Source organism: Salvelinus namaycush, chromosome 39 (genome assembly GCF_016432855.1).
Source record: "Salvelinus namaycush isolate Seneca chromosome 39, SaNama_1.0, whole genome shotgun sequence".
Classification (NCBI taxonomy): Eukaryota; Metazoa; Chordata; class Actinopteri; order Salmoniformes; family Salmonidae; genus Salvelinus; species Salvelinus namaycush.
Genome location: NC_052345.1, coordinates 14,796,966 through 14,824,023, shown reverse-complemented (window position 1 = coordinate 14,824,023; position 27,058 = coordinate 14,796,966). Strand labels below are relative to the sequence as shown.

Genomic DNA, 27,058 nt, shown 5'->3' with positions numbered 1-27,058 from the left:
TACAAATTAAAGTTAAATAAGCTATAGACTTAGACGAAAATAAATTAGTACACCATAGACATGAACACATCAACTATGTGTACGATTATGATAATAATTTTCTTCTTTTATCTTTTTAAAAATAATTTTTCATCCATCTAGAAACCTCTTAATGATACTTGATGACGAAAGCAAGCGTGGAACAGAAAACTACAAAAGATAAGTTCCTTGAATTGTTTATCTTTGGATACTTCAATGAAACAGCTTCAATCCAAGGAGAATGGCCAACAATGTGACAAAATGTACTTTGTTCACTATCCGTGATAGATGATTCATTTCATAGGGATTTGTGGGATTCTTCTGCCGCATTCGACGAGAGAGATTCAGCTATACAGAATGTGCCTCAGGACTAGAGCGCTATATAAACCTCGGAGAGTGTGAATGGATTTATATGAGTTGACACATCGGGTGGATGAGGTCTATAGTGGGTCCTTGGCACCCGGGTAATAGCTGAAGGATTTAAGGTCCAAAATGATGGTGTGTCCTGTCCTGAAATGGAGTCTGTGAGACAGTGTACTGTCAGTACATACGATATACTATATATTTACAGTATATGACCAAGCATCTCCAACCAACTGCTAGAGGTTCAACTCCAGCTGTGAACAGTGTATAGGCCTACTAGCAGCTCTACGCCTGGAAGAGAGCGGACCGAATTTTAGGTAAACCACCTTTGACATCTGAACAGACTACAGTTTAAGTACAAGCCCTATCAAATGGTCTTTGATGTCAGTTTGAGGGGTTGAAGGTGAAATCCACGAACATACACAGACAATTTAGAAACACACACAACCTTATGAAAGACGCTTAAAAGAATGCAGCCACTGACAGAAAAGGGGGCAACATGCCATCTAAACAGATTCAAAACCTTAAGAGAATTTGTAAGCCCCTTGTAATTGATCTTAAATGCACTGTAATTAAATGTTATTAAACAGTCTCTTTTGGAGTTGGAAGAATTTTATTCACAAGGAAATATGCCTGACTATTGAAAGACATTGGTAAACATCATTTAGGCATTGTGTGTGGTCCCCAATTCAGCAACTTGATCCCTCTCTGTGTACATGCGTATCCAGATTAATTTCACTAGTGAGAACGCACACAAGATCAATCCCCAATTGAAAGGAATTCTTTCTGTGTGAACTTTTCAATACAGGTTTGGAAAACTAATAAGTAATGAAGAAAAGCCTACATCCCGTATCGAGGAAGCACTTGTATAGCACAGTGCATGTAGGCTACAGTTTTCTGTTGTAATACACAGTCAGTCTGTTTTATTGAAACACGCTACGCACATACAGTGCCTTCAGAAAGTATTCACACCCCTTGACTCTCTCCACATTTTGTTGTGTTACAGCCTGAATTTAAAATGGATTAAATTGAGATTTTGTGTCTCACTCTGTGTGCAATAATAGTGTTTAACATGATATTTGAATGACTACCTCATCTCTGTACCCCACACATACAATTATCTGTAAGGTCCCTCAGTCGAGCAGTGAATTTCAAACACAGATTCAACCACAAAGACCAGGGAGGTGTTCCATTGCCTCACAAAGAAGGGCACCTATTGGTAGAAAATAAAATAAATCAGACATTGAATATCCCTTGAGCACGGTGAAGTTATTCATTACACTTTTGATGGTGTACTAATACACCCGGTCACTACAAAGATACAGGCGTCCTTCCTAACTCAGTTGCCGGAGAGGAAGGGAAACCCTCTGGGATTTCAGCATGAGGCAAATGGTGAACTTTAAAAGAGTTGCAGAGTTTAATGGCTGTGATAGGAGAAAATTGAGGATGGAGCAACAACATTATAGTTACTACTACACAATATTAACCTAAATGACACAGTGAAAAGAAGGAAGCCTGTACAGAATACAAATATTCCAAAACATGCATCCTGTTTGCAACAAGACACTAATGTAATACTGCAAAAAATGTGACAAAGTAATTTACTTTTTGTCCTTAATACAAAATGTTATGTTTGGGACAAATCCAATGCAAGACATTACTAGAGTACCACTCTCCATATTTTATATTTTTTTTACCACTCTCCACTCTCCATACCACTCTCCATATTCCAAGCAATGTGGTGGCTGCATCATGTTATGGGTATGCTTGTAATTGTTTAGGACTGGGGTGTTTTTCAGGATGAAAAATAAATAGAATGGAGCTAAGCACAGGAAAAATCCTAGAGGAAAACCTGGTTCAGTCTGCTTTCCACCAGACACTGGGAGATTAATTCACCTTTCAGCAGAACAATAACCTAAAACACAAGGCCAAATCTACACTGATTACCAGTGGCAAAACTTGAAAATGTCTGTAAATTTGCAACATTTTTGAAAAGCATGTTTTCAATTTGTCATTATGGGGTATTGTGTGTAGATGGGTGTGAAAAAAAAACATACATTTGATCCATTTTGAATTCAGGTTGTAGCACGAAAAAAAAAAGTGGAATAAGTTAAGGGGTATGAATAATTTCTGAAGGCACTGTATCATTCATTTATGGTTGTGAAAACGTGAATCAGAGTCAAAATTTCATAATTTGATTCAAAACAAAATACATCTGTATCCTGTTATGTTGCAGTCCAAATCCTAGACACATTGTACATGCATCATTGCTACAAACTCAGCATTTTAAAAACTGCTGCTTCAGAGAAAGAGAAGAAGATGGCATTAAGTAAGTAAACCACTTCCCGCCGGTCTGTCTGTGGTCTCTGTTTGTCAGTTGATTTGAAGTCACTCCACCAACATGCTGTAACAGGAAAGGAATTAACTGAGAGAGGGAAAAAATAAAACCTTTAGAAGAAGAGGCTGATAAAACTGTGAAGAGCAGTGATGTTGGATTGGATTTAATCAGTATTTTCATTGGTATGACAGACAACAGTTAACAAGTGTTTCCTTTCATTTGGCAAAAGTAAGAGGACCAGCTATGTATTTGGGCACAACTGAGCTTTGATAAGGCACCTACACTGCCTGTAACATGCAGTAGATGAAAGGATATGATACTGTTTTGTAAATTGTGGTCTCTTGACAATTGAGAATTGAACTGACACTGAAGGTTAGATATAAACAGGTTACAGTAGATTAAGTATGCATAACAATTAAGAGATACAATATGTGCTATAGAGACCTGTTGCCAGTAGTTTACATAGGATGACATTGGAGCCTACATGGTGACCAGACCAGTGACAATAATGACCATTGCAATGGTACCAGATGCCACTGTGTCACCATGGGGTCAATAAGATGGGTGACATTTATTTTTAACAAGCAATCTAATAAACAAGTAGGCTACTGTATTGTAAGTGACCAGCTACTAGTAATGCATCAGTGCATTGCGACATAATTCATAAGAGTGTTTTTTTAATTTGACAGGTCAAACGCTTTGAATAAAGTTTTCCTGAGAGTAAGTTGCGGTGGGCAAACATTAGAGCCATTTGAAATGCAAGTATTAGGCACTGAGACAACCCCAAATGATGTAACAAGAGGGTTCAAAGAGTTGTCAACTTTCTCATGGGGCCGAATGTTGTAACGTAAGTGAGCCATGCCCATGTACACTTCCTGACCTCCAGCCGCGCGAGCGCATCTTCAAAGGAAAAACACACACCGAAAGAGGGCGGAGCCTGCTAATATAAAAAGATACATAACCTATTGTAAACTTTGCCACCACCGAGTACGCTTACCTGTACGTGGAAGCGTTGTCTCGTCTCACCTGAACAGCCCGAGATGGAGGGAACTGTATGATATACGAGGATATCTATTTATTTATTCGATTTTTTTTTTTTACCAAAGGCTTTTACTTGACTTCTGCCAAGGTGATTTATTTATTTTCATACCAGTGAATATAATAGGCTACAAAAAGCTATTCCTACATCGCGTCGGAATAGAACTACGGGCACCATTGGATAAACAGGTAGCTATATATGTTTCAATATAAACGTTTTTGATTCATAAGCATCGCATTGTTAACCAACGAGGTAACCGTTGCATTGTATTTTTTTGTGTAGTGGAACAATATCGAAGTGACGGGTACATCCTTTTGACAGTTGTATGAACAATGAAACAGAGGACTGTACCTGGAATATCTAGAACCACTTGAAATAAAGGAATATGGCAAATATTTAAGTATTTGTTTTTAAGAAAAAGTAAGAAAAAAATATTGGAAATATCTGTATAAGTATTTATTATCTTCAATGTGTATTTTAATTTAGATTTGGAAAGACATATTTCAATTCATAATTTGTAATGAGTCATGGAGTCATGAATATATATATATATGTATATATTTTATTGTAAGCCTAATTCAAATTCATTCCCTACTCATGGAAAGGATTGGGTTTGAGTGACAGGTTGTGCATTTGATACCATATTTGAAAATAGTATAATTTGTACAATTTGCATCAAAATAAAGTAGAATAAAGTAGAAATTTGAATAAATCTCCTTTCCAGTTTGAGTTAATATTTAGGGGGATGTTTCCTGGTCACAGATGAAACATAAAGCAGGAGGTAAAGAGTCCCTAAAAGGTTGTTGAATGTCTCATATTTGTATGTGTTTTCACCACCCCAAAGACCTCGATTTAGAAATTGGTTATCCCACACAGGGGTATTCATTATGATTGAGGGAAACAATTAGTACCAGTAATTTGTATGCCTTCCAATGTTGAAAAACACACTGAGGATGATGGTGAACCATCATCACCATCAAAACCAACAATCAAAATAAACAAAAAAGCATTTTAGGTACCACTTTTAATAATAATTTATTTTTACAATGAATGGTATTCCAGTCGTTAGAATATGTTATAGTGAATTTTTTTACACATTTTTATAGGGGAGTAGCCTATTTGCACTCTCTCATACAATATATTCCAATGCTGTAGTAGACTACAAAACTACAGTATGATTGTTATGGTGACTGAAATGCATAAAGAAGTGACTTTTAGTTGACAAAAATAAGACAACATTACATCATGCCTCATATAGACCCGTGTAGGCCTATGAGTGCAAGCTGATTCTCTTCAACCCAGATTGATCCAAGACATTCAGGACCTTGATAATGTATGTGTAATCAACAGGGGCAGGGAACAACCCATTCAGTGAAAGGGAATTATATAATCCTAGATGATTTTAAGTACAAAAACAAGAAACAAGAAATCCAAATGTTAGAACGAATCCAGTTGACAACCCAAATAACACTGTATCAGAAATCCAAATGCAATATATGCCTATATACACCAAAAACAATATATACAGCAGTAGATCGAGAATTCAGTATATAAATAAACAGTGTAACAAAATGCAATGTACAGTAGTAGATACTGTGCCTTCAGAAAGTATTCACACCCCTTGACTTTCTCCACATTATTGTTATGTTACAGCCTGCATTTAACATTTATTCAATTTAGATTTTGTTTCACTGGCCTATACACAATACCCCATAATGTCAAAGTGGAATTATGTTTTTAGAAATGTAATTTTTTTAAATAGAAAATGATAAGCTGAAATGTCTTGTGTCAATAAGTATATTATGGCAAGCCTAAATAAGTTCAGGGGTAAAATTGTGCTTAACAAGTCACATAATAACTTGCAGGGATTCAGTCTATGTGCAATAATAGTGTTTAACATGATTTTTGAATGACTACCTCATCTCTGTACCCCACATACAATTATCTTTAAGGTCCCTCAGTCGAGCAGTGAATTTCGAACACAAATTCAACCACAAAGACCAGGGAGGTTTCCAATGCCTCGCAAAGAAGGGCACCTATTGGTAGAAGGGCAAACATTTAAAAAAGCAGACACTGAATATCTCTTTGAGAATGGTGAAGTTATTAATTTCACTTTGGATGGTGTGTCAATACACCCAGTCACTACAAAGATACAGCCGTCCTTCCTAACGCAGTTACCGGAGAGGAAGGAAACCGCTCAGGGATTTCACCATGAGTCCAATGGTGACTTTAAAACAGTTACAGAGTTTAATGGCTGTGATAGGAAAAACATTTGGATGTATCAACAACATTGTAGTTACTCCACATTACTAACTTAAATGACAGAATAAAAATATTCCAAAACATGCATCCTATTTGCAAATAAGGCATGAAAGTAAAACTGCAAGAAATGTGGCCAAAAACGTTATGTCCTGAATATAAAGCCATAAGATTTCTGAACAGGTAATCAAATGGCTACCCGGACTATTTGCATTGTGTCCCCCCCTCCAACCCCCCTTTTATGCTGCTGCTACTCTCTGTTTATCATATATGCATAGTAACTTTAACTATACATTCATCTACATACTACCTCAATTAGCCTGACTAATCGGTGCCCCCGCACATTGGCTACCCGGACTATCTGCATTTAAAAATTGCACTGTTGGTTAGGGCCTGTAAGTAAGCACTTCATTGTAAGCTCCACACCTGTTGTATTCAGCGCACGTGACAAATAGACTTTGATTTGATTTGATTTGATTGTTTGTTGCAAATCCAACACAACACATCACTAAGTACCACTCTTTATATTTTCAAGCAAGGTGGTGGCTGCATCATGTTATGGGTATGCTTGTCATGGGCAAGGACTAGGGAGTTTTTTAGGATAAAAATAAACAGAATATAGCTAAGCACAGACAAAATCCTTGAGGAAAACCTGGTTTAGTGTGCTTTCCAACAGACACTGGGAGACAAATTAACCTTTTAGACAGTAACCTAAAACACATGGCCAAATATACTTACCAAGACGACATTGAATGTTCCTGAGTAGCCTAGCTACAGTTTTGACCTAAATCGACTTTAAAATCTATGGCAAGACTTGAAAATGTCTGTCTAGCAATGATCAACAACCAACTTGACAGAGCTTGAAGAATTTTAAAAAGAATAATGTGCTAATATCGTACAATCCAGGTGTTTAAAGCTCTTAGAGACTTACCCAGAAATATTCACAGCTGTAATCGCTGCCAAAGGTGATTCTAACATGTATTGACTCAGGGATGTGAAATCTTATGTAAATTAGATATTTCTGTATTTCATTTTCAATACATTTTCTATAGATTTCTAAAAACATTTTTTCACTTTGTCATTATGGAGTATTGTGTGTAGATGGGTGAGAAAATGAAATATTTAATCAATTTTGAATTCAGGCTGTAACACAACAAAATGTGAAATAAGTCAAGGGGTGTGAATACTTTCTGAAGGCACTGTATATTACAATGAGCTATATGAAGAACACAGTATATGAATACACAGAGTAAACAAAAGTATAAAATAAATGGTCCAATGTCTCTATATACATGGGACAGCAGCATTGGCTGTGTGTGTGTGTGAGTGTGTGTGTGTGTATGTGTGTGTGTGTTTGTGAGTATGGGTGTATGCGTGTGTGAGTCTATTTGTGAGTACAGGAGTCTGCGTGTTTATGAGGTGTGTGTGTGTGTAAGTTTGTGTGTTTTGTGTGAGTGAGTCTATCTTTGTCTTTTACTACAGAAGATGGCTCGATGGCTGTTGAACAGTCTGATGGCCTGGAGATAGAATCTGTTTTTCAGTCCTTCTGTCCCAGTTTTGATGCACCTGTACTGTCTCTGTCTGCTAGATGGTAGCAGAGTGAACAGACTGTGACTCGGGTGCCCCGGTGATATGTTGTGCTGACCGCACCACCCTAGAGAGCGATTCGGTTGAGGGCGGTGCAGTTGCCGTACTAAGCGGTGATGCAGCCCGACAGAATTCTCTCAATGGGGCATCTGTAAAAGTTTGTGAGGGTCTTAGGGGCCATGCTGATTTATTTCAGCCATCTGAGGTTGTATAGATGCTGTTGCGCCTTCACCACGGTGTCGGTGTGGTGGGATCATTTCAGGTCCTCAGTGATGTGCACGCCAAGGAACTTGAAGCTTTTGACCCTCTTCACTGTGGCCCCGTCTCCTGTAGTCCACGATCAACTCCTTTGTTTTTTTTTACGTTGAAGGAGAGGCTATTTTCCTGGCACCACTCCGCCAGGCTCTAACCTCCTCCCTGTACACTGTCTAGGCAGGTTTCCATTGATGTCACGATCGTCTTGAGGATAAAGAGTGGACCAAGGCGCAGCGTGTGAAAAATACATGCTCTTTTATTAGAGACGAGTGAAACACGAAACGAACACTTATAACAAAACTAAACAAAACAACAAACGACCGTGAAGCTACAAACGTAAGTGCAATACAAAAGCTACAAACGTTATACATAGACAATTACCCACAAACGCATAATGCCTATGGCTGCCTTAAATATGGCTCCCAATCAGAGACAAATGAAAGACAGCTGTCTCTGATTGAGAACCACTCAGGCAACCATAGACATACCTAGACACATTCACTAAACACAACCCCATACACTAAACCCAACACCCCCTTACCATATAACCACCCAAGACGAGACAAAACACAAACATTCCCCATGTCACACCCTGACCTAACTAAAATAATAAAGAAAACAAAGAATACTAAGGCCAGGGCGTGACAATTGAACCAGGTTTATTCGACGAAAACAATGTTGAGTAAATCATTGCGACATGTGTAATAGAAACGGCAGTAATAAGCACATTTTTTCTAAAGATTGACTACATTTTTATCCATTCGACGGGTGGATATTTATTTAATCTAACTTTCTTTATTGTGACAAATGATGATGGAAACTGTGTTTTTCAAATGAATGATGATTGACAAATAATTGTTTATTATCATCACTTAACTATAAAGCTCCTTAAAACCACTTCCTGTTCTTCGAAGTAGGGGTGCCGAGGGTGCTACAGCACCCCTTTGATAAATAGAAAACAAATAAAACATTGTATAAATCACAAAATGGTACTACTCTTGTGTGAACTAGGGCTTTATTACTCCTGTATGAGCGAACAAAAAAAATACTCCTCAGTACACGTTACATAGCTACTGGTGGGTTTTGAGTAGATTACTGATCAATCAGTGTATGATAGGCCTACACTATAATCGCTATACTAGCCCTACTTGTGTAAGCTCAACCTTGGAGATCAATTTAGGGCTTATTGTTAAACAGCTAAATACTTACCTCAAACGTAGATGTTTAAGAAGGATGCCCTAATTTGTTATTAAGTGAATGGGACGTTGGGGGCTAACTCAACCAGAGCACTTGAATTTCTAAAGGACATTTAAATGTCAAAGTTGACAGGCAATATGCCTCAGAGGACCCTGAGCCTCACGGTTGTCACAGTGTCTAGTGAGTTTTCCCACTCAATGACCATAGAAATGTAAAGATGTATTCTAAGTTTATGTCGTAGTCTAATACAATGAGACAGGAGGTGTCATATCACTTGTGTACTCTATGTCCAACTGTCAACACATGGGTTGTGCTCCTCTGTGTAGACCTGTCTCGATATGAGTCATGATGATTTATTGACACGCTAGTTGAGACACTTCCTCTACTCCATCTTCACATTTTGATTGAGTATTTGAATTGGAATTTCATGTCTGTGCAAGAGTGTTTACAAATCTGCTCAAATTTGGACACATAATGCGTAACATTTACCACATTTGATGTAAAACCACATGAACATACAACAAATCAAGGTTGTTGCATTTGTCGGTGATACTAGTAGACAAACAACTGTCAGACAGTCACTATCCTACAGGGACACCAACGTAGAAGGGAATATATTTCCGTCTGTGTATGAGATTGCTTGTTGTCCCTTTTCCCATCTTAGTCTTCTAGAACGTCTTGGAACCTGTGACGTTACATCACATATCAGACTAAACCACAAGATTTACACCATTCAAACACCATTCAAACACAAACACAGATATTTAGAAGTAGTAGTACAGATACTTCATACTGTACTGACAATTACAAATGTCTGTGTTTGATAGAAACACATTTTGGATGGTAAAAAGAAAAGTATGGAGAATCCACAAGCTCCGGTCCAGTATCAGTGTTTATTCATGGGTGTGACAGTAAACATTGGGAATCTTATTCTGCTATTATATTGTATTTGTACTTTTCCCTTTACTGGCTGAATCGGAAATGATAACCTACATGGAATAACCCCAAAGTCAGTTCGTCATCTACCGTGATGCGTTCCTCCCCCGGAGCATCTTCTCCTCTCTGGCAGACTAGTAAACCAGGGGGGGGGGGGGGGGGGGGGCTGTGCTGGGTCTTGGCAGGGCAGAGCCTCCTCTGTCTCTGGCAGACTAGTAAACCAGGGACTGTGTTAGGTCTTGGTCGGGCAGGTTTTACGATCCAGCCCTGTCGTCCTGCACCTTCCTCCTCCCCGGCTCCCCTTCCCCTGGGGCCCCATGCCAGCTGTTACCCTCAGGATACTCTCTAGTGTTCCAGCCAGCCACTTTTGTGAATGGAGGAGGATCGGCCACTCTCTTATTTGTTTACAGGGCTATTATATCAGAGAGCGAACTAGAGGAGGGGGAAGAGAGAGAGAAAGAGGGGGACGCTTCACGCCACGGTGCATCTGACTCACATTCCCCCAAAATTACAGAGCAGCGGCGGAGCTCTGGCTCCGGGGCAACGTAAAATAAATCAGCTTGACCTTTAACACCAGACCTCTAATTCTGGAATTCCACACTAATTGCTTTACGATTTCATTCCAACTCAAGAGCATCTCCTCTCTAGTGTCTGAAGAGGGCCATGGGAAGACCAGTCCAAAGCATAGCTCGTAATCCTGTTGGCCTTCAAGGCATTGTTTGCTGTCTCAGCAAATTGAAAATCAATTGAAGGGATCAGCGCTTGAGTTTGGCCCGTGCTCATTGGTAGGGAGTACCCGCACCCTAAATGTTCTATTGCTTGAGTACCAGTACCTACACTACCGTTCAAAAGTTTGGGGTCACTTAGAAATGTCCTTGTTTTTGAAAGACAAGCACATTTTTTGTCCATTCAAATAACATCAAATTGATCATAAATACAGTGTAGGCATTGTTAATGTTGTAAATGACTATTGTAGCTGGAAACGGCTGATTTTTAATGGAATATCTACATAGGCGTACAGAGGCCCATTATCAGCAACCATCACTCCTGTGTTCCAATGTCACGTTGTGCTAGCTAATCCAAGTTTATCATTTTAAAAGGCTAATTGATCATTACAAAACCCTTTTGCAATTATGTTAGCACAGCTGAAAACAGTTGTTCTGATTAAAGAAGCAATAAAACTGGCCTTCTTTAGACTAGTTGAGTATCTGGAGCATTAGCATTTGTGGGTTCGATTACAGGCTCAAAATGGCCAGAAACAAAGACCTTTCTTCTGAAACTTGTCAGTCTATTCTTGTTCTGAGAAATGAAGGCTATTCCATGCGAGAAATTGCCAAGAAACTGAAGATCTCATACAACGCTGTGTACTACTCCCTTCACAGAACAGCGCAAACTGGAGTGGGAAGCCCCGGTGCACAACTGAGCAAGTGGACAAGTACATTAGAGTGTCTAGTTTGAGAAACAGACGCCTCACAAGTCCTCAACTGGCAGCTTCATTAAATAGTACCCGTAAAACACCAGTCTCAACGTCAACAGTGAAGAGGCGACTCCGGGATGCTGACCTTCAATTTGATGTTATTTTAATTGACAAAAAAACGTACTTTTCTTTCAAAAGCAAGGACATTCTAAGTGACCCCAAACTTTTGAACGGTAGTGGACCTTGTATTGATACCTTTTCTATTCCATTTCAAGCACGGGAAGGGATGAGAGTGAATCTAAATCTCACAAGTTGTAGGCTATCTTTGCAAAGTTTCTGTATGTTGTGGAAATAGCTTGCTCACCCTGGCTTTAATGGTTTTGTGGACAAGGGACAGGAGACAGGTCTACCATTGAACCTTGACCCTTCTATTGAAGCTTGATTGTCTGGGTGGCTAATGCTGTATGGTCTCTCTCTCCCAGATATGGTATCACGACCTAGGATCTTCAGACGAACAAGATAGTAACCTCTTCAGACCCAGACTGCTTTACTGTTTCCTGCAGTAAAAATAATGGCATATATTTGCCAACTTATCATTTTGGGCCCGAACATTTTTGGAAAATCATTTTTGTGTTTTGAAGAAAGTAAGTGTCTCCTGTAGATTGAGTTACAGCTTTTTGACAAAAATGTCTCTCGACTCCTATAGTTTGAACAGGTGCATTCCGTCACCTCTCAAAATTCCAAGGTAACCTAATTTGTGGGGTGTATATTTTAGCATTGCTCTGGTCTACTGGAGTTTACGCACTGCAGAGCAATGGGGACAAGATGCTGACTTTCTTAGAGCATGCTGCCCTAATTATATGGATAAAGTCATTGTTCTTGTGTTATTGTTGGACTTGTGTTCGCAGGCTCCTGAAAGCCGTCAGTCAGCAACTGTTGATGCATGCTGCCGCCAGTGTGTAGGAGGCGGGGCGTTTTCTTTATCGCAACGTCTCTTTTTTTGTTAGTCGCCTCGAAGGGATGTTGCTGTAAATCATGTCTGATTCATAAAAAAAAAAACAGGTTATTCTGTCTGCTACGCTTCATCTCAGAAAATCTCAGAGACGTACAGACACTGTAGATCTTGGCCCGCAGCCATTACCTCCCTGGATCTTCTTCCTTTTTACCTCCGTCTCTGCACGGGGCTGTTCCTGTCAACACTCCTCTCTCTCTTTCTCACTCTCCTCCTCCTTCCTCCGCCACCTTTCATATTTGTCTCCACTCTGCCTCTTCATAGGGCTGCTGAATTTGTTTTCTTTAGTTTTCTCTTTGACTGTCCTCCACCATGGGAAGTACCTGGCATCGGATGCATTTGGCAGGTTTCTGTCCGGACACGTTTCCCCTCGTCTCCTTCCCCGCATTCTGTCAGCTCTCTCCTCGGCCACGCAGCGTGAGAACTGGGGTGGGGTGTCCATGGAGACGGGGGCGTGTCTGTTGAAATACTGTTGGGCTACAATGTAACCCAAGTCATTTGGCTAGAAGCAGTAGTCATCTTACAAGAATTTACTACACCATTTTACAATTTGACAATCCGTTTTTTTGCCAACAGGTCAGTAATCGTGAATAGGATCCTCAAGCTCTCCATCCAGCCATGTGGTAGTCTACACATCTTTACCCAGTTATCAATTAGCACACCACACCCCGGACCCACCCGGCCACCGCTCACTCCTCACCCGACTCAGCCTCAACACCAGTATCCCACAGACAGCAGCTGGTCTCATGGCCCACCCCTATGAACCCTGGTTACGGACAGCCCCCCCTGGTGGCAGCTCAGACGAGATGAACGTTCCCTCATGGTGGGACCTCCACACCGGGCCAGGGAGCTGGATGGACCTGCAGGCGGGCCAGGGTGTGGGCTTACAGGCAGTTGGTCAGAGCTCCATGGGACTGCAGTCCTCCCTGGGGCCTTACGGCTCTGAGCCCCAGCTGTGTACTCCTGCTCAGCTAGCCCAGCTGGCCCCAGCCTCACACTCAGCTCACTCACACCTCTTCCCCCAGGATGGCTTCAAGATGGAGCCACTGGGAGGACCTGAGCTCCTGCAGCAGGAGACGTATTCCCTGGAGGAGCCACAGGAGGGTGCCGCCTCGGTCCGGCCCAAGCCCCAGCGCCGCTCTGCCTCCAGGGGCTCGGGCCAGTCTGTGTGCCGGTGCCCCAACTGTGTCCACGCCGAGCAGATGGGCCAGAGCACTGACGACGACCGGAGGAAACACATGCACAACTGCCACATCCCGGGCTGTGGCAAGGCCTACGCCAAGACCTCCCACCTGAAGGCCCACCTGCGCTGGCACAGCGGGGACCGGCCCTTCGTCTGCAACTGGCTCTTCTGCGGCAAGCGCTTCACACGCTCCGACGAACTTCAGCGACACCTGCAGACGCACACCGGCGCCAAGAAGTTCAGCTGCACCATGTGCCCCCGCGTGTTCATGCGCAACGACCACCTGGCCAAGCACATGCGCACGCACGAGTCTCCCTCCGGGCCAGGGGAGGAGAGGGTGTATGGAGAGGGGGGCAGGATGGGGAAGAGCTTTGACACACCTTCTCCTCAGCCCTCCCACGCCACTGCCTCTGACACAGAGGCACCCCTTAAGCAGCCGAAATGTGAGAAAGACCCCTCTGGGACAGGACAGTCCAGCTAACTGTATCCCGTCCACATCTGGAATGCTATACCGATAATGTATAGTCAGTAGGCTACTTTTAGCCCCTTTCTATCAGGCAGAGAATCAATCCATAGTTTATAATACATGTAGTCCAGTGGAGGTAGAATCATAGGGGGTTTTATATTATAAATTGATAGTTTATTTCTACCAGATGCATTGAACAAGTTTATTTCTACCAGATGCATTGAACAACATAAGGCAACAAAGGCCCATCTGATTTTCAGAATGCATCATATCACATATAACAGCACCATACAGCATAGACAGACATAAAACCAAAGAGTCCAAAGCGATTACCCATATGTTACATCACCAACAGAGGACAAGCTGTCAAGTGCCTTGCTGGAAGGATATCCATCTAAGGAATCAAGGAAAATGATTTTTTAGATAATCTCTTCCATTTAAAGATAGCTTTGGTGGCAACCAAACCAGAGCCAAAGCTTGCTAGCTGCTAGGACTTCCATTGCTGCTACTACTATTATACCATCCATCCACAGAGACTTTGGGAACGAGTTAAACTGAAGATGGTGCTTGATGTGTTTACAGTAAAACTACTAGCTACTTGGAGAGAGATTTATTTCCAGGAAGCCATCAATCTCTCCAGTCTCCACTGCACAAATCTAACTGAATTTAAGGCAATGGAAGTAGAGGGTTAGAATATGTTGGTATGTTGTGTTGACTTCATTTCCCCACCCTTTAACCCTACCCCTTGACTTGCTGTGTATAATATACTGTATGTGAGTGTATGAACATGTCACTGGAAAATTCCACACTGTATTTTTGGTTTTGACCACGCACAATGTTGGCGTCAACCTTTTGCCAAAGAGCACCACAGTAAGCACCACTATAATTCCGTTTGGTGCAGTATGTGGGCGGTGCAAATAAAAATGACTGCATTTGCTCTGTAGATGGCAAATTAATTAAAAGTATGGCACTAGAGGTGCAGAGATGTCCCACTACAGCACATTATGGCATGGAATTCATACCCCATGTTTTATGTCAAAAATATATTTTCTGTTTAATGTACAGTAAGAAGACATGATTTGTGTTATCAATGTATTTCACTTAAATGCACCGTATGTATCATCATGTTTAAATGTCCCTCAACTGTGACTGAAAAGCACCGTTGCTCCTCTTTTGACACTCCTTATCTCGGCTATGCAGGTGTGAATGTTACGTGATGGCAGCATATCTCATTCACAGGAAATGTGTAATTCCATGGTCTTGTCCCTGATAGTGTATGATCCGATCCACACAATACCAAGTTCACACTTCACAGAACCTACTGTAGTAACACTTGATAAGGATTTCCTCGGACAAAAGACAGGCTGGATACATCACTACTCATGAAATGTACGCTAGACTGAAATGTGAGCTGAACTGAAATCCCTCATTGAGAGGAACTTAGGTAAACCATATTTTGTCACACCAACAACTTCCAGGACAAGCAACAATTCCTCCTCCAAGGTTGTTCAAGCATAACGCCAAAAACAGATAGAGTGGAATTGTTTAGAACCCATTTTGATATTAATAGTCATAAATAATAATTTATATATTGATAGAAGATGCACTTCGATAATGTTTAAGGAATCCAGTCTAGACCTTTCTAAATAGGCTTAGGCCTGTGTGTCGTGGTTTAGGCTTCTTAGCTTATTGTGCTCACTGTAAAACAAATTAGCCTTGTTACGAAAGCATTGTTGTATTTTGAGTAGTGACTTAGTCAAAATGTGCTTAAAAGAGTCTAAGCTGAGGTTTAGCTTAGAGATCTCTCACTGAGGTGTTTATTGTAGCCCCCATTAGACATATCCCTAAATAAAATAAAACATAATGGTTTTTGATGGTTTACTTGCATTTTGTTAATCAAATGTGATGAAAGGACATCACCTTGAGACTCATCTATTGCAAATCACTTGGGGCCCGATTCAGACTTAGGAAATGTACGCCTTTCCTACACACACCTTTACTACGCACTTCACAGTAGTTGGTATTCAGTCTTACCTTATGCAGGTGCTGTTCCCTTGCGCGTGCTGAATACATTTAATTAAACCGCTGAAAACCCTGTCACTTGCTGGCCAATAGATTTTGTTATGGAGTTTTCTTTCATTAGGGTTTCCAGTACATTTATCATTTATCCTCTTTAAATTTGGTGTACCTTTAAATTAGAATTTTCTCGACAGAATCATTAGAATAAATGGATAGAACAGTTCAAAATATTAGGGATCAACGAAAGAAAGCCATGTATTCATCTCCTTTTCAGCACCAATTGGTGGAGCTTGTATATTAATTTAGGGTTAGGAAAGTATTTATGAATAATCAGTGGTGGAAATAATATCCAGTTGTCATACTTGAGTAAAAGTAAAGATACCTTAATATAAAATGACTCAGGTAAAAGTCACCCAGTAAAATACTACTTGAGTAAAATTCTAAAAGTATTGGGTTTGAAATTTACTTAAGAATTAAAAGTCAATTTAATTATTAAAATATACTTAAGTATCAAAAGTTAAAGTTAAAGTGTAAATAATTTCAAATTCCTTATATTAAGCAAACCAGGTGGCACAATTTTCATGTTTTTTTAATTTAAAGATAGCTAGGGACACACTCCAACACTCAGACATCACACATATGAAGAATTTGAGTCCGCCAGGTCAGAGGCAGTAGAGATGAGCAGGGATGTTCTCTTGATAGGTGCGTGAATTGGACCATATTCCTTTTCTTTCATTCAAAATGTAATGAGTACTTTTGGGTGTCAGGGAAAGTGTATGGAAGTAAAAGTAAAAGTTGTCAAAAATATAAATAGTAAAGTAAAGAAGTAAAGTATTTTTACTTATGTACTTTACACCACTGTGGATAATAAAAAATAAAAAAACAGGTTTGGAGAGCCTCCACTCAATAAATATATTGGTGAATCAAAAATACAGTGGTTTGATTTATCCTGAAAGTTGCCAAATTCCATTGTTCAATTCTGAAATATTTGAAGGTGAAAAAGTGTACAATAGGGGTTGAGCAGTAGTCCTATAAATCTATCCTAATAATCCTCACTAATCATGTAACTTTGATGATAACGGTCCATTTGTCGTAAACTGTGCACCAGGCTCCAGATTTAAACTGCTACATATGGTCTGCGTTCCATAATGATTCAAATAGGCTACATGTCCCGAATTATTGCCCAATTTGTAATACGTTAGCCTAATATGATCCACTATTGCTAGCTATCCTCAGGAACAACCACACAAACTTGACAGAGGAAAAAAAGGTAAACTAACGATGTCATGGAAAGATGCAAAATGTACAGTATGTGGGTATAACTGACAGTGTCTACAGAGAGTGGCTAATATTAAAACAGATTGGAAAAAAAATACAGTAAAAAGTCTGGGTTTATAATTCAAACATTCTAAAAGTCATAAATCAACTCGGTAGCTTTGGCGCTATACAGTCATTTGCGGATGGCCACAGAAGCCTATAGCTTGGGTCTCCAAACTTCATCCTTGCAAGTTACAGTATAAGGCCAGCATTTCATAAACTTCACCGTGGAAAAGATGATAGGCTAGGTTGATACACTTCAGTTTGCTGCCATATGACTGGTTTCACATTTGTCTCCAGCTATCACAAGGTAAAATAGATCTAAAACAATTGTGTCATTTATATTTACAATCCCCTTATCCAAACGGCTTACTCATTTACCTAGCTTTAATCAAAAGCTCTTATCAATTTGTAAATTACAGTGCATGGAAAAGTGTGTTACTTCTATCAGAAAAAATAAAGTAGATGTTGTTTCACTTGGAACCAACAGGTAGCTCGACCTTATTCATCATTTCATTTCATTTCATCATTCATCATTCACCTTTGCCTCCTGAGCCCGTTGGTGAGTTTCAGCGATGAGACAAGATTGAAATTGGGGAGAAAAAAAATAAATAATAATAATACAAAAATAAAAAGAATATGGGATATGGGGCCACTACACCTTCATTTTTTAAATGTCTACCTAAACAAATAGCAAGTGATTCTCATGCCTAAGTTCAAGGTCAGAATACGTGTAGAGAGAAAAGTGCATAAAAAGGGAATTAAATTCCCTTCTACACGCGTTTAAATCGGGTCGGAATTTCCCCCTTGTAGCTTTGCGTTTCCAATAGGCCTACCTAGGAACACTTGATACATGTATTAAATAGGCCTACTGGCTATCTCTATTATCATCATAAATGCTATTATTGAGTTGTATGTGTTAGATAGGAGCAGATTCAAGATTATTAAAATATTATTTAAATGATCTTATTTTATTGATTACAGTAGTATGTTGTTGCAGTAGATATGAATTGAAACAATATTTTGTAATAATTTAAGTACTGCTGTACTATTGCCTGGTTTTAAGACTTGCTTGTAATTTTAATAGAGAAATGTTCTTTATGGAAATAAAAAGAGACATATCACTAAGTAGTATGTTGTTTATTTATTCAGTACTTCATCATAATTTATTATAAGATGCACTGCTAGAACCAGCTTGTGTGTGTGTGTGTGTGTGTGTGTGTGTGTGTGTGTGTGTGTGTGTGTGTGTGTGTGTGTGTGTGTGTGTGTGTGTGTGTGTGTGTGTGTGTGTGTGTGTGTGTGTGTGTGTGTGTGAGAGAGTTAAACAGATCAGAGAGCATTTTCATGGCAACTTTTTTCAAAGAAGTTCCACAATGCTGCACTGTTGGACGCATTCTGGGAGTAAGAGACATGGAGATGTCTTAAAGAGAAAAGGGGAGTCAGGAGAAGCAATGGATGCAGAGTTTTCTATGTTTGAGATGACAAGGGCGTTGGAGGGCTGTGGAGAAGATAAAGTGTGTTATATGATGTTTAAGCATGCACTGGACAGTGTGTTGGAAACAGTGTTAGGGTGGTATAATAAGGTGTGGAAGACTGGGGTGCTACCTGCTGGGTGGAAATGTGCGGTGATATTGCCGTTTGTATAACCAGGTAAAGATCCCACTAGGGCGGGCAGTTATAGGCCTACCACACTGACAACCAACATGTGTAAATTGATGGAAAAGATGATAGTGAGTAGGATAATGTATTTCTTGGGATTTATGGGTTTGATGAGCTTAGCACAGAGTGGGTTCAGGACAGTGAGGGCTGGTGGGAGGAGATATAGGAGCACAGGTTCATTGTAATGAATGGAATTGGATAAATGGAACGGAGTCAAACATGGTTACCATATGTTTGATACCGTTCCATTAATTCCATATCAGCCATTACAATATGAGCCTGTCCTCCTATAGCTCCTCCCACCAGCCTCCTCTCATTCAGGAGAGGGAGGTCTGCCATGGATGCCCTGGTGACAGTTAGTACACAGATAACCAAGGCCCTGACAATAAAAGAGATGATGAGTGTTGTGTATTTTGACATTGAAAAGGCTTACAATATCATGTGGAGGGAAGGGTTGTTGATCCAGTTGAGTTCATTGGGAATTGGGGGACGTCTGTAAAACTGGATCATGGATTTCCTGTTTGATCGAGTCATACGGGTGAGGGTGGAGTTAGAATTGTCAATGCGGTTTGAAGTGGACAATGGTACTCCTCAGGGAAGTGTGGTTAGTCCGATGTTGTTCACCCTGATGATAGATGACAGATTTAAGGAGGTGGGACAGGGAGAAGAAAGACGGAAGGAAGGAAGATGGGCAGGTCGGATAGGGGAGACTTGGTGCTGTTAATGAGACTGGAAAGGATGGGAGTGGTGGCAAGCTTTTGTCCTGCCCATGTGGGTGTGGAGGGTAAAGAGAAGGCCGATGTGGTGACTAAGAGTGCTGTGAGGAGAGAGGGGGTAGATACTCAGGTCCCACTGGGCCGCTGGGAAGTCAAGTCCTTGATCCGTGCAAAAGGGCTCCATTTTTGGCAAAGGGAATGGGATGCTAGTAGTAAGGGGAGGCCATTTTGTTGCGTGTATCGGTCAGTAAAGGAAGAGGTGGGGAGTATGGGATGTAGGACAGAGTAAGTTGTGTGGAGTAGACTAAGATTTGGGAACACAGGTTTGAATGCCATTTTGTGGATAATAGGTCTGTGTGATGAGTGTTTAGTTGAAGAAACGGTGGAGCCTGTGTTGATATTTTGAGAATTGAATGATGTAGATAGGGAGAGATTGTGTGAAAGGGTCAGAGAGGTTGGACGGGGTTGGGGTTGGGGTTTGGGTGGTGTAGTGGGGGAGGAAAGGGGAGGGAAGGGATGTCTAGGGGTCTATTTCACTTTCTTAGAGGAACAGGACTAACGTAGGGAATTTAATATAGTTAGGCCGTGACTGGCCTTACACTTCAGTACAGTAGGTGGCGGTGTATGCTCCTTGAAAGTTGGATGCGATCCGCCAAGAAGAAGAAGAAGCCGAAGAAGAAGAATAACGCACTCTTAAACAACAACCGGGGGGGAAATAAATCAGAAAGGCCGGAAGTACTATGAAAAACACAACACGCTAGCCTAGCATGCAAATGTCATATAGATAATAACATACATTTGTTTTGTCAGGTACGATAACCACATAGGTAGAGGACACGTTTATTCACATCTTATTTCTCAATCGGACCGAGTGGACGATCTAAGTCAAGATGGGAGGAGGTGACCTCGTAAGTATGAGCAAATATTAGCTTACAACGCTAACGTTAGCGCTTAACTTGCTAACTAATTTAGCTAGCTTCGCATGTTTGTTTTGTTTATGTCTAGCAAGCTAACTAACTAATCACAAAACCACTTAATTCAACTACTGCCAACTTCTGAACTAGTGTTTAGTGAAGCGAAACGCCATCACTGCCACTACAACGATGGCTAGTTGGCGTAGCTAGTTAACTAAGTTGACCCCCTAACTACATTTAAGTTTTGAAGGTGTGTTTATTTTATATTTTCCCAGTTATGTTATGTTGTTACACAACTACTTAGCTAGTTAACGTTACTCAGACGTAGTAATTCCTTACCTTCCCAGAAGAACAATTGGAATTCAGAAATTATGGTTGTATTAATCAATTGTAGCTATCTTTCCCTGTTTTATTTAATTATATCGAATATCACTTTCCCTTATCTCTGTCAGAACTTGAAGAAGAGCTGGCATCCCCAGACTATGAAAAACATAGAGCGGGTATGGAAGGCTGAACAGAAGCACGAGGCTGAGGCGAAGAAGATCGAGGAGCTTCAGAAGGAGCTGAAAGAGGAACGAGCTCGAGAAGATATAACCAGATTCGCTCAGCAGACTGGGGCTCTAAAGTAATGCTCACCTCACCGACCCTTGTGATGAGGAAGTAATAGGTCTCACCTTGATAGAGAAACCACTGTCCTGTCTAGGTTTAAAAATCAAATGAGAGCAATTTAAATGTGCCCTCTCACCACAGACAAATGGACAGAGATACTCTCCTTGGATGCAGTCATTAACACTCAACTGCTTTTTGTTGTTGTTGTTGTACTCCAGGAAAAAAGATGACCGGTTGGACTGGATGTACCAGGGGCCAGGTGGTCAGGTGTCCCGTGATGAGTACCTGCTGGGCCGCCCTATCGACAAGCAGATTACCCAGCAGTTTGAGGAGCCAGAGAGCGGTCCATCCGAACAAACCGGACTCCTGCCTGGCTCAATCTTCAAACCCTCCACCCCTGCATCCAACCTCGACATGGCCGCCAAGATCAGAGAGGACCCGTTGTTTGATATCAAGTCAGTCACTCTTGTCTCTTTCTTTACCATTTAATGTGTCCAGCTAGCAACTGTTATGCCATACATTGATGTTCTGCTGTTAGCCAAGAGCTGATTATAATGACACATGTCTTATTTTTCAAGGAAACGAGAGGAGGAGAAGAGGAGGGAGGTCTTGACAAACCCAGTGAAAATGAAGAAGATCAAAGAAATGGTAAGTTGGATGGCTCCAATAAAACTGGAATGAAATCAGTTTCAGCCTGTTGTAGTAATAGTTTCAGTTGAACTGGGTTCTAAAGCAGCAACAGTTTTTCACTTTTTATTTTCTTTCAGCTGCGTCAGAATCTTGAAAAGAAAGACAAGAAAAAGAAGAGGAAGAAGGACAAGAAGGAGAAAAGGGAAGAGAAAGAGAGGAGAAAGGAGAAGAAGCATAAAAGAAGGAGCTTGAGCTCTAGCTCTGAGGATGAAAACAAAAAACACAGGTGCACCTAACTTCAATAGAGGTTTCTCAGGAGCAGTAAACATATGCCAATATGATCAGATGTTCAGTTTAACTGTTTGGATCTTATGAGCATTTTGTGATAGTTTACAAATCTAGCTTGCAGCTTCTATTGTTGATGGCAACTCCTGGATGGGGTAGATTGTTTGTTTAATCCTATCAGTACTTAGACCCCAGCAAAATTCTGCTTTTAATTAGGATTTATCTGAATTTCATTTATCTGCATGTCTAGCCCTTATATTTAGCCTCTCAGTGAAGTGTTTTACTATTTTCTTTTCAGGACAACCAGGGCTACAAGTAGAACACAAAACAATTTGTCATAAGTAGTTGCTTTAATTGACAAATGTCCATAAAGAAATAAGGTTTGCCAAAGCAAAAACCTGAGAAAAATGAATTTATATTAATGCTGTAAGTACAGAAATTGTTTGCTCACTGGGAAATGGATATCCAACTAGTCAGTGACAACTATGTGAGCTTATTACAGTATTATAGACACTATGTCCTGGGATTTCCTAGGACATGTAGAAGAACCTCTTACCTTCTAATGACTCCTTTGCAGCTTGTGAGTGTCATAGAACAAAACATATTACATGTGCGTGTTCATGAGCTTTTCATAGATGGGTAGCTGAAACCATTCGGACTCTACAGACATTCGCCCTTGTCTCACAAACACCGCTCTAGCTCAGCCGCCGTTAATAATCACACAGACTAATGGTTAGTACCTACGGATGCAGAAGAAATGGATGAATCCAATGGTACAACCCATAAGTATGTAACTCAAACACACAATGTTTAAAAGGGGTTGGAAGGACAAAACGTTCCAGCGTTGCGGTGGGACTCATTGGGTTAACTGAGTGATGTATCTTTACTTAGGCACCATTCTAAAGAGGAATCCAAAGAAACAACCCACTCACATTCCCACCACCGCAATGTCCCAGTTGGCTATGGACTACAGGTCAGTACGGCTCAATCTTTATACATTGACAGTGACACCACGAACGTTGTTATATCTTAGTCCAATCAATCCAAAGTTACTTCAATCCTCCTGAGAGAGATGTGTACCGCTCATCGCCTAATTTCTCTCCTCAGTTTCCAGCTGGGAGGCATCATCAGTCCTCAAAGCCCCCCAACCACTCGAGGCACCGTTCTCAGGAGAGGAGCTGCTCTCGATCGCCTCAAAGGACAGACGGGAACGGCCATCATTCCTCTCACAGGACAGACAACCACTCCTCTCACAAATCAGAGAACCACTCATCCCACAGGACAGACCAGTTCAAAGTTCCACAGTTCCAGCGTCCCAAAGCCCCCAGCCCACAGAAAGATCGCTACCAAAGGCGTCAGAGCAGTACCACCAAGTAAGTCCACAGCACCTGTTTATACAATTATCACACTTGTGTTCAATCATCAGTGAATTAATGGTAATCGCACAACCCCATCCTAAAGTGTTTTCTTATCCCTATATTTATCTGTGTGATATTCTCTTAGATGTCTCTCTGCTGATGAGCTGGAGAAGAAGAGGAGAGAGATGATGGACTTTGCCAAACAGAGAGATAAAGAGCGTGAAATCAACGTTAGAAGTTACAAACGACGGGATGAACAGGAGAAGGAGCGGGAGAAAGAGAAAGGCGGCAAGCATGACCGCAACGCTGGCTTTATCCAGTAAGTATCTTGCTGACTGACATGCACACATTAGTGCACGTATTGCATACTTCCTATGGCTGTTGTCTGGTCCTCTAAAACTCTTGCGTCCTTCCCTGCAGTAACATGAAGCTGGAGAGTGCCTCCACCTCATCCTTGGAGGACCGAGTCAAGAGAAACATCAACTCCATACAGAGGACCCCCGCATCCCTGGAGAAGAATTTCATGAGGAGATGAGAACTAGAAGAAGCAGGAATGGGTTGATGGAGGAGAGTAAAAATATGCACCCGCTACCACACTGAAATATGTGCACCGGTTTGCCAGGACAGCCAACTCATTTATTTTAATAAACAAAAACAGACACTGCAGAGGCACCATGCATTTGCACTCAGGCCCTGTGAAACTGCCCCTTAGCCATTGCCCTGACTAAAGCAATGCAAAGAATCTGACTTCCTCTGTAATGGCAAAACTCACCCGTGCCATTCACCAGCAACAACAAGCCATACTCACCTTCATAGAATGAGCAACCTTGGATTTATTTTAAGTGGAAATTGTATATTGTGTTCTCTACAATGGTTAGAATTATTACAACTTTTATCACACACACAACCCTTTTGTAAACGATGTTCCTTGGATCTCTTTAGTGTATTGCTGTAAAGGAGAAGAATTGTGTATCTTAATAAAAAATAGTTCCCGAAAGCTCTTTGAGTTGGGGACTAAGGGTAGCCCATCTCCAGTGGTTTGGTGTTTTAGTCACAGGCTCATAGCTTACAGTATTGTAATTTATCTTTATTTCCATTATTGTTTCACTTTCGCACGCTTCAAACAAACTAGGAACATTTGCACACTCCCCTAACCCAACCGTCAATGATAACAACGGTGGCCACCCGGAACTTTTTACAGACCCAATCATCGTGTAGTACCGAATGACGTATCAAACAGCAAGGTTGACTGATTCCCGGCTGTTCCAAATCGTGTAGTCACTGTGGGATTATTATCCGCAGTCATTAAAAATAGTGAACATTTACAAGATATTTCAAGGGCTAAGGAAGACACCTCAACGTATTCACAATGGTAAGATTGTCAATAAATAATGTATGCATGTAGCTAGTACTTGTGGTTCCGTAGATTGGTTTGTAAAACTAGCTCAGCTAACGTTAGGAACCGGTTGCCTAATCAGTTTGGTAGCTAGCATTTAGCTTGCTAACGTTAGCTAGCCATGCCAAAAGTCACCTGCAATGGTAACTAACTTGTTCAACGAAAATATAACTAGCGTTAGGCATTTTCCAAACGTAACTACCACATTAACTCGCAACCTAGTTAGCTATAAACTGGATTATTGTCGCTAACGCTAGTCTATGAATGAGCTGACTAGCTAATGTTAGTACTAGCTGTCTGAAGAGGGATGCAACAACATCATGCAACTTGAGTCTGTTGATGGAAGTTTATAATCTTGACGTTCCTAGCTAATAGTTATGCCAATGTTTCTACTGATTCACCAATGTTTCAAGTAATGAAGGTCAACCGTCAAAGTTATTAACTCAATAGTTTGTGATGGAAACAATGTTTGGGTTTTGAAATTGTCCCAGTCACGATTGCTACTTAACTTCTATCCCTCGTCTCCCATCTCCAGTCTATTATGTCCTATAATGGTGGCGCCGTCATGGCGATGAAGGGTAAGCAATGTGTAGCCATTGCAGCAGATCGGAGATTCGGTGTACAGGCTCAGATGGTGACCACAGACTTCCAGAAGATCTTTCCCATGGGAGACAGACTCTACATTGGCCTGGCTGGTCTGGCTACTGACGTACAGACAGTGTAAGTGTGCCTTGGTCCATCAGTGCACCTCTTCTCTCCCAAGTTTTCGAATATTTGGATGGTCAGTGCAACAGATTGACTTTGCAGGTGATATTAATTATCCACTCTATTTAACAGTTCCCAGAGGCTCAAATTCAGATTGAACCTCTATGAGCTGAAGGAGGGGCGTCAGATCAAACCCAAGACATTCATGAGCATGGTCTCCAACCTGCTCTATGAGAGGAGGTGAGTTTACTGATGTGAAGAAGCACGGTATTTCATATACAAGTCTACACTTCCTCCTTGGTGGCAAGTCTGTGATTGATCAAACGTGAATCCCTTTGTCTCAGATTTGGGCCATACTACATTGAGCCTGTGATCGCTGGTCTGGACCCCAAGACCTTTGAGCCATTCATCTGCTCCCTGGACCTGATTGGCTGCCCCATGGTGACAGAGGACTTTGTTGTGAGCGGCACTTGCTCAGAGCAGATGTACGGCATGTGTGAATCTCTCTGGGAGCCAGACATGGTAGGTTATTGTGTACTGTATTGTAAGATAATACATTGAGTGCGATAGTTGACTATGTCTGACTGTCTTTATTTACAATGGTTATTTTTGACACCTGCAGGAACCAGAGGACCTGTTTGAGACCATCTCCCAAGCCATGCTGAATGCAGTGGACAGGGATGCCGTTTCAGGCATGGGTGTCATTGTGCAAGTCATGTAAGTACAGTCATACTTTTCCTTTTCCACTGCCTGCATTTTGGATTAAATACCTGCTAAATGTGTAATTAATCTGAGGATTCATACAAATGACATGCCATTTAGATGGTGATCTTTAGTAACGCTCTGGTCAATGTTGTAGTGACAGTACCTTGATTTGACTTATTTTGACAGTGAGAAGGACAAGATCACCACACGTACCCTGAAGGCCCGAATGGATTAAAGCTCCTCTCCCTCTGCTGCTTCAACCCCTCATCTCTACCAACTCCCACTATTTTGTATGAAAATGATAAACACTGCGTGTACTGTTTTTCTTAAAATACTGTTCAATAAAATTAATGACTATTCGTGTTAATGACTCTGGTTTGCCTGGTGTGTTATTTCAGAGCAAGTAATGAAAGATGAGGGCTTAACATTATCAGATTATGATAATTGTGTGGATTAATAAAACAGGGAAAGATAGACAGGATAGTCTGCAGCCAAATTCAGTAATCTCATGAGAAGAATAGTCTCCAGGGAATAATCTGAATGAATTGAGCGGCTAAACGGCTATTGTCTGTTGACACTTGTCTCACGCGGAAATTTTGCTGCGCTCTCGATACAGACAGAATAGGTCATTATAATAACCTAATTTAAAACCACCGCTACAAGGCACGAAGGAAT

The 27,058-nt window shown here is 41.0% G+C and overlaps 3 protein-coding genes across 3 annotated transcripts; all 3 read left to right on the top strand.

Annotated features, from left to right (window-relative positions):
• Nucleotides 1-13,167: 13,167 nt before the first annotated feature.
• On the top strand, nt 13,168-14,085 carry LOC120032723 (transcription factor Sp6-like). The gene has a single exon (XM_038978914.1). The coding sequence runs from the start codon at nt 13,168-13,170 to the stop codon at nt 14,083-14,085; it is 918 nt and encodes a 305-aa protein (XP_038834842.1).
• A 6,401-nt stretch (nt 14,086-20,486) lies between these two features.
• Nucleotides 20,487-24,605, top strand: LOC120032907 (pre-mRNA-splicing factor CWC25 homolog). The gene is made up of 9 exons (XM_038979164.1): nt 20,487-20,689; nt 21,148-21,320; nt 21,523-21,759; nt 21,883-21,952; nt 22,072-22,220; nt 23,111-23,192; nt 23,327-23,592; nt 23,723-23,896; nt 23,998-24,605. The coding sequence occupies exons 1-9, from the start codon at nt 20,672-20,674 to the stop codon at nt 24,110-24,112; spliced, it is 1,284 nt and encodes a 427-aa protein (XP_038835092.1). The 5' UTR covers nt 20,487-20,671; the 3' UTR covers nt 24,113-24,605.
• A 203-nt stretch (nt 24,606-24,808) lies between these two features.
• LOC120032635 (proteasome subunit beta type-3) lies at nt 24,809-26,754 on the top strand. The gene is made up of 6 exons (XM_038978813.1): nt 24,809-24,949; nt 25,509-25,693; nt 25,811-25,918; nt 26,023-26,200; nt 26,301-26,395; nt 26,570-26,754. Exons 1-6 carry the CDS (start codon nt 24,947-24,949, stop codon nt 26,616-26,618), a joined length of 618 nt encoding a protein of 205 aa, XP_038834741.1. The 5' UTR covers nt 24,809-24,946; the 3' UTR covers nt 26,619-26,754.
• The last annotated feature ends 304 nt before the right edge of the window (nt 26,755-27,058 follow it).

Bases quoted from the DNA above. Each gene is read 5' to 3' on its own strand.
- LOC120032723 (XM_038978914.1), top strand. From the start codon at position 13,168: ATGGCCCACCCCTATGAACCCTGGTTACGGACAGCCCCCCCTGGTGGC.
- LOC120032907 (XM_038979164.1), top strand. The intron at 23,193-23,326 runs GTCAGTACGGCT...TTCTCTCCTCAG, and splicing joins CAGTTGGCTATGGACTACAG to TTTCCAGCTGGGAGGCATCA. The intron at 23,897-23,997 runs GTAAGTATCTTG...CCTTCCCTGCAG, and splicing joins CGCAACGCTGGCTTTATCCA to TAACATGAAGCTGGAGAGTG.
- LOC120032635 (XM_038978813.1), top strand. The intron at 25,694-25,810 runs GTAAGTGTGCCT...TCTATTTAACAG, and splicing joins GCTACTGACGTACAGACAGT to TTCCCAGAGGCTCAAATTCA. The intron at 26,201-26,300 runs GTAGGTTATTGT...TGACACCTGCAG, and splicing joins CTCTCTGGGAGCCAGACATG to GAACCAGAGGACCTGTTTGA.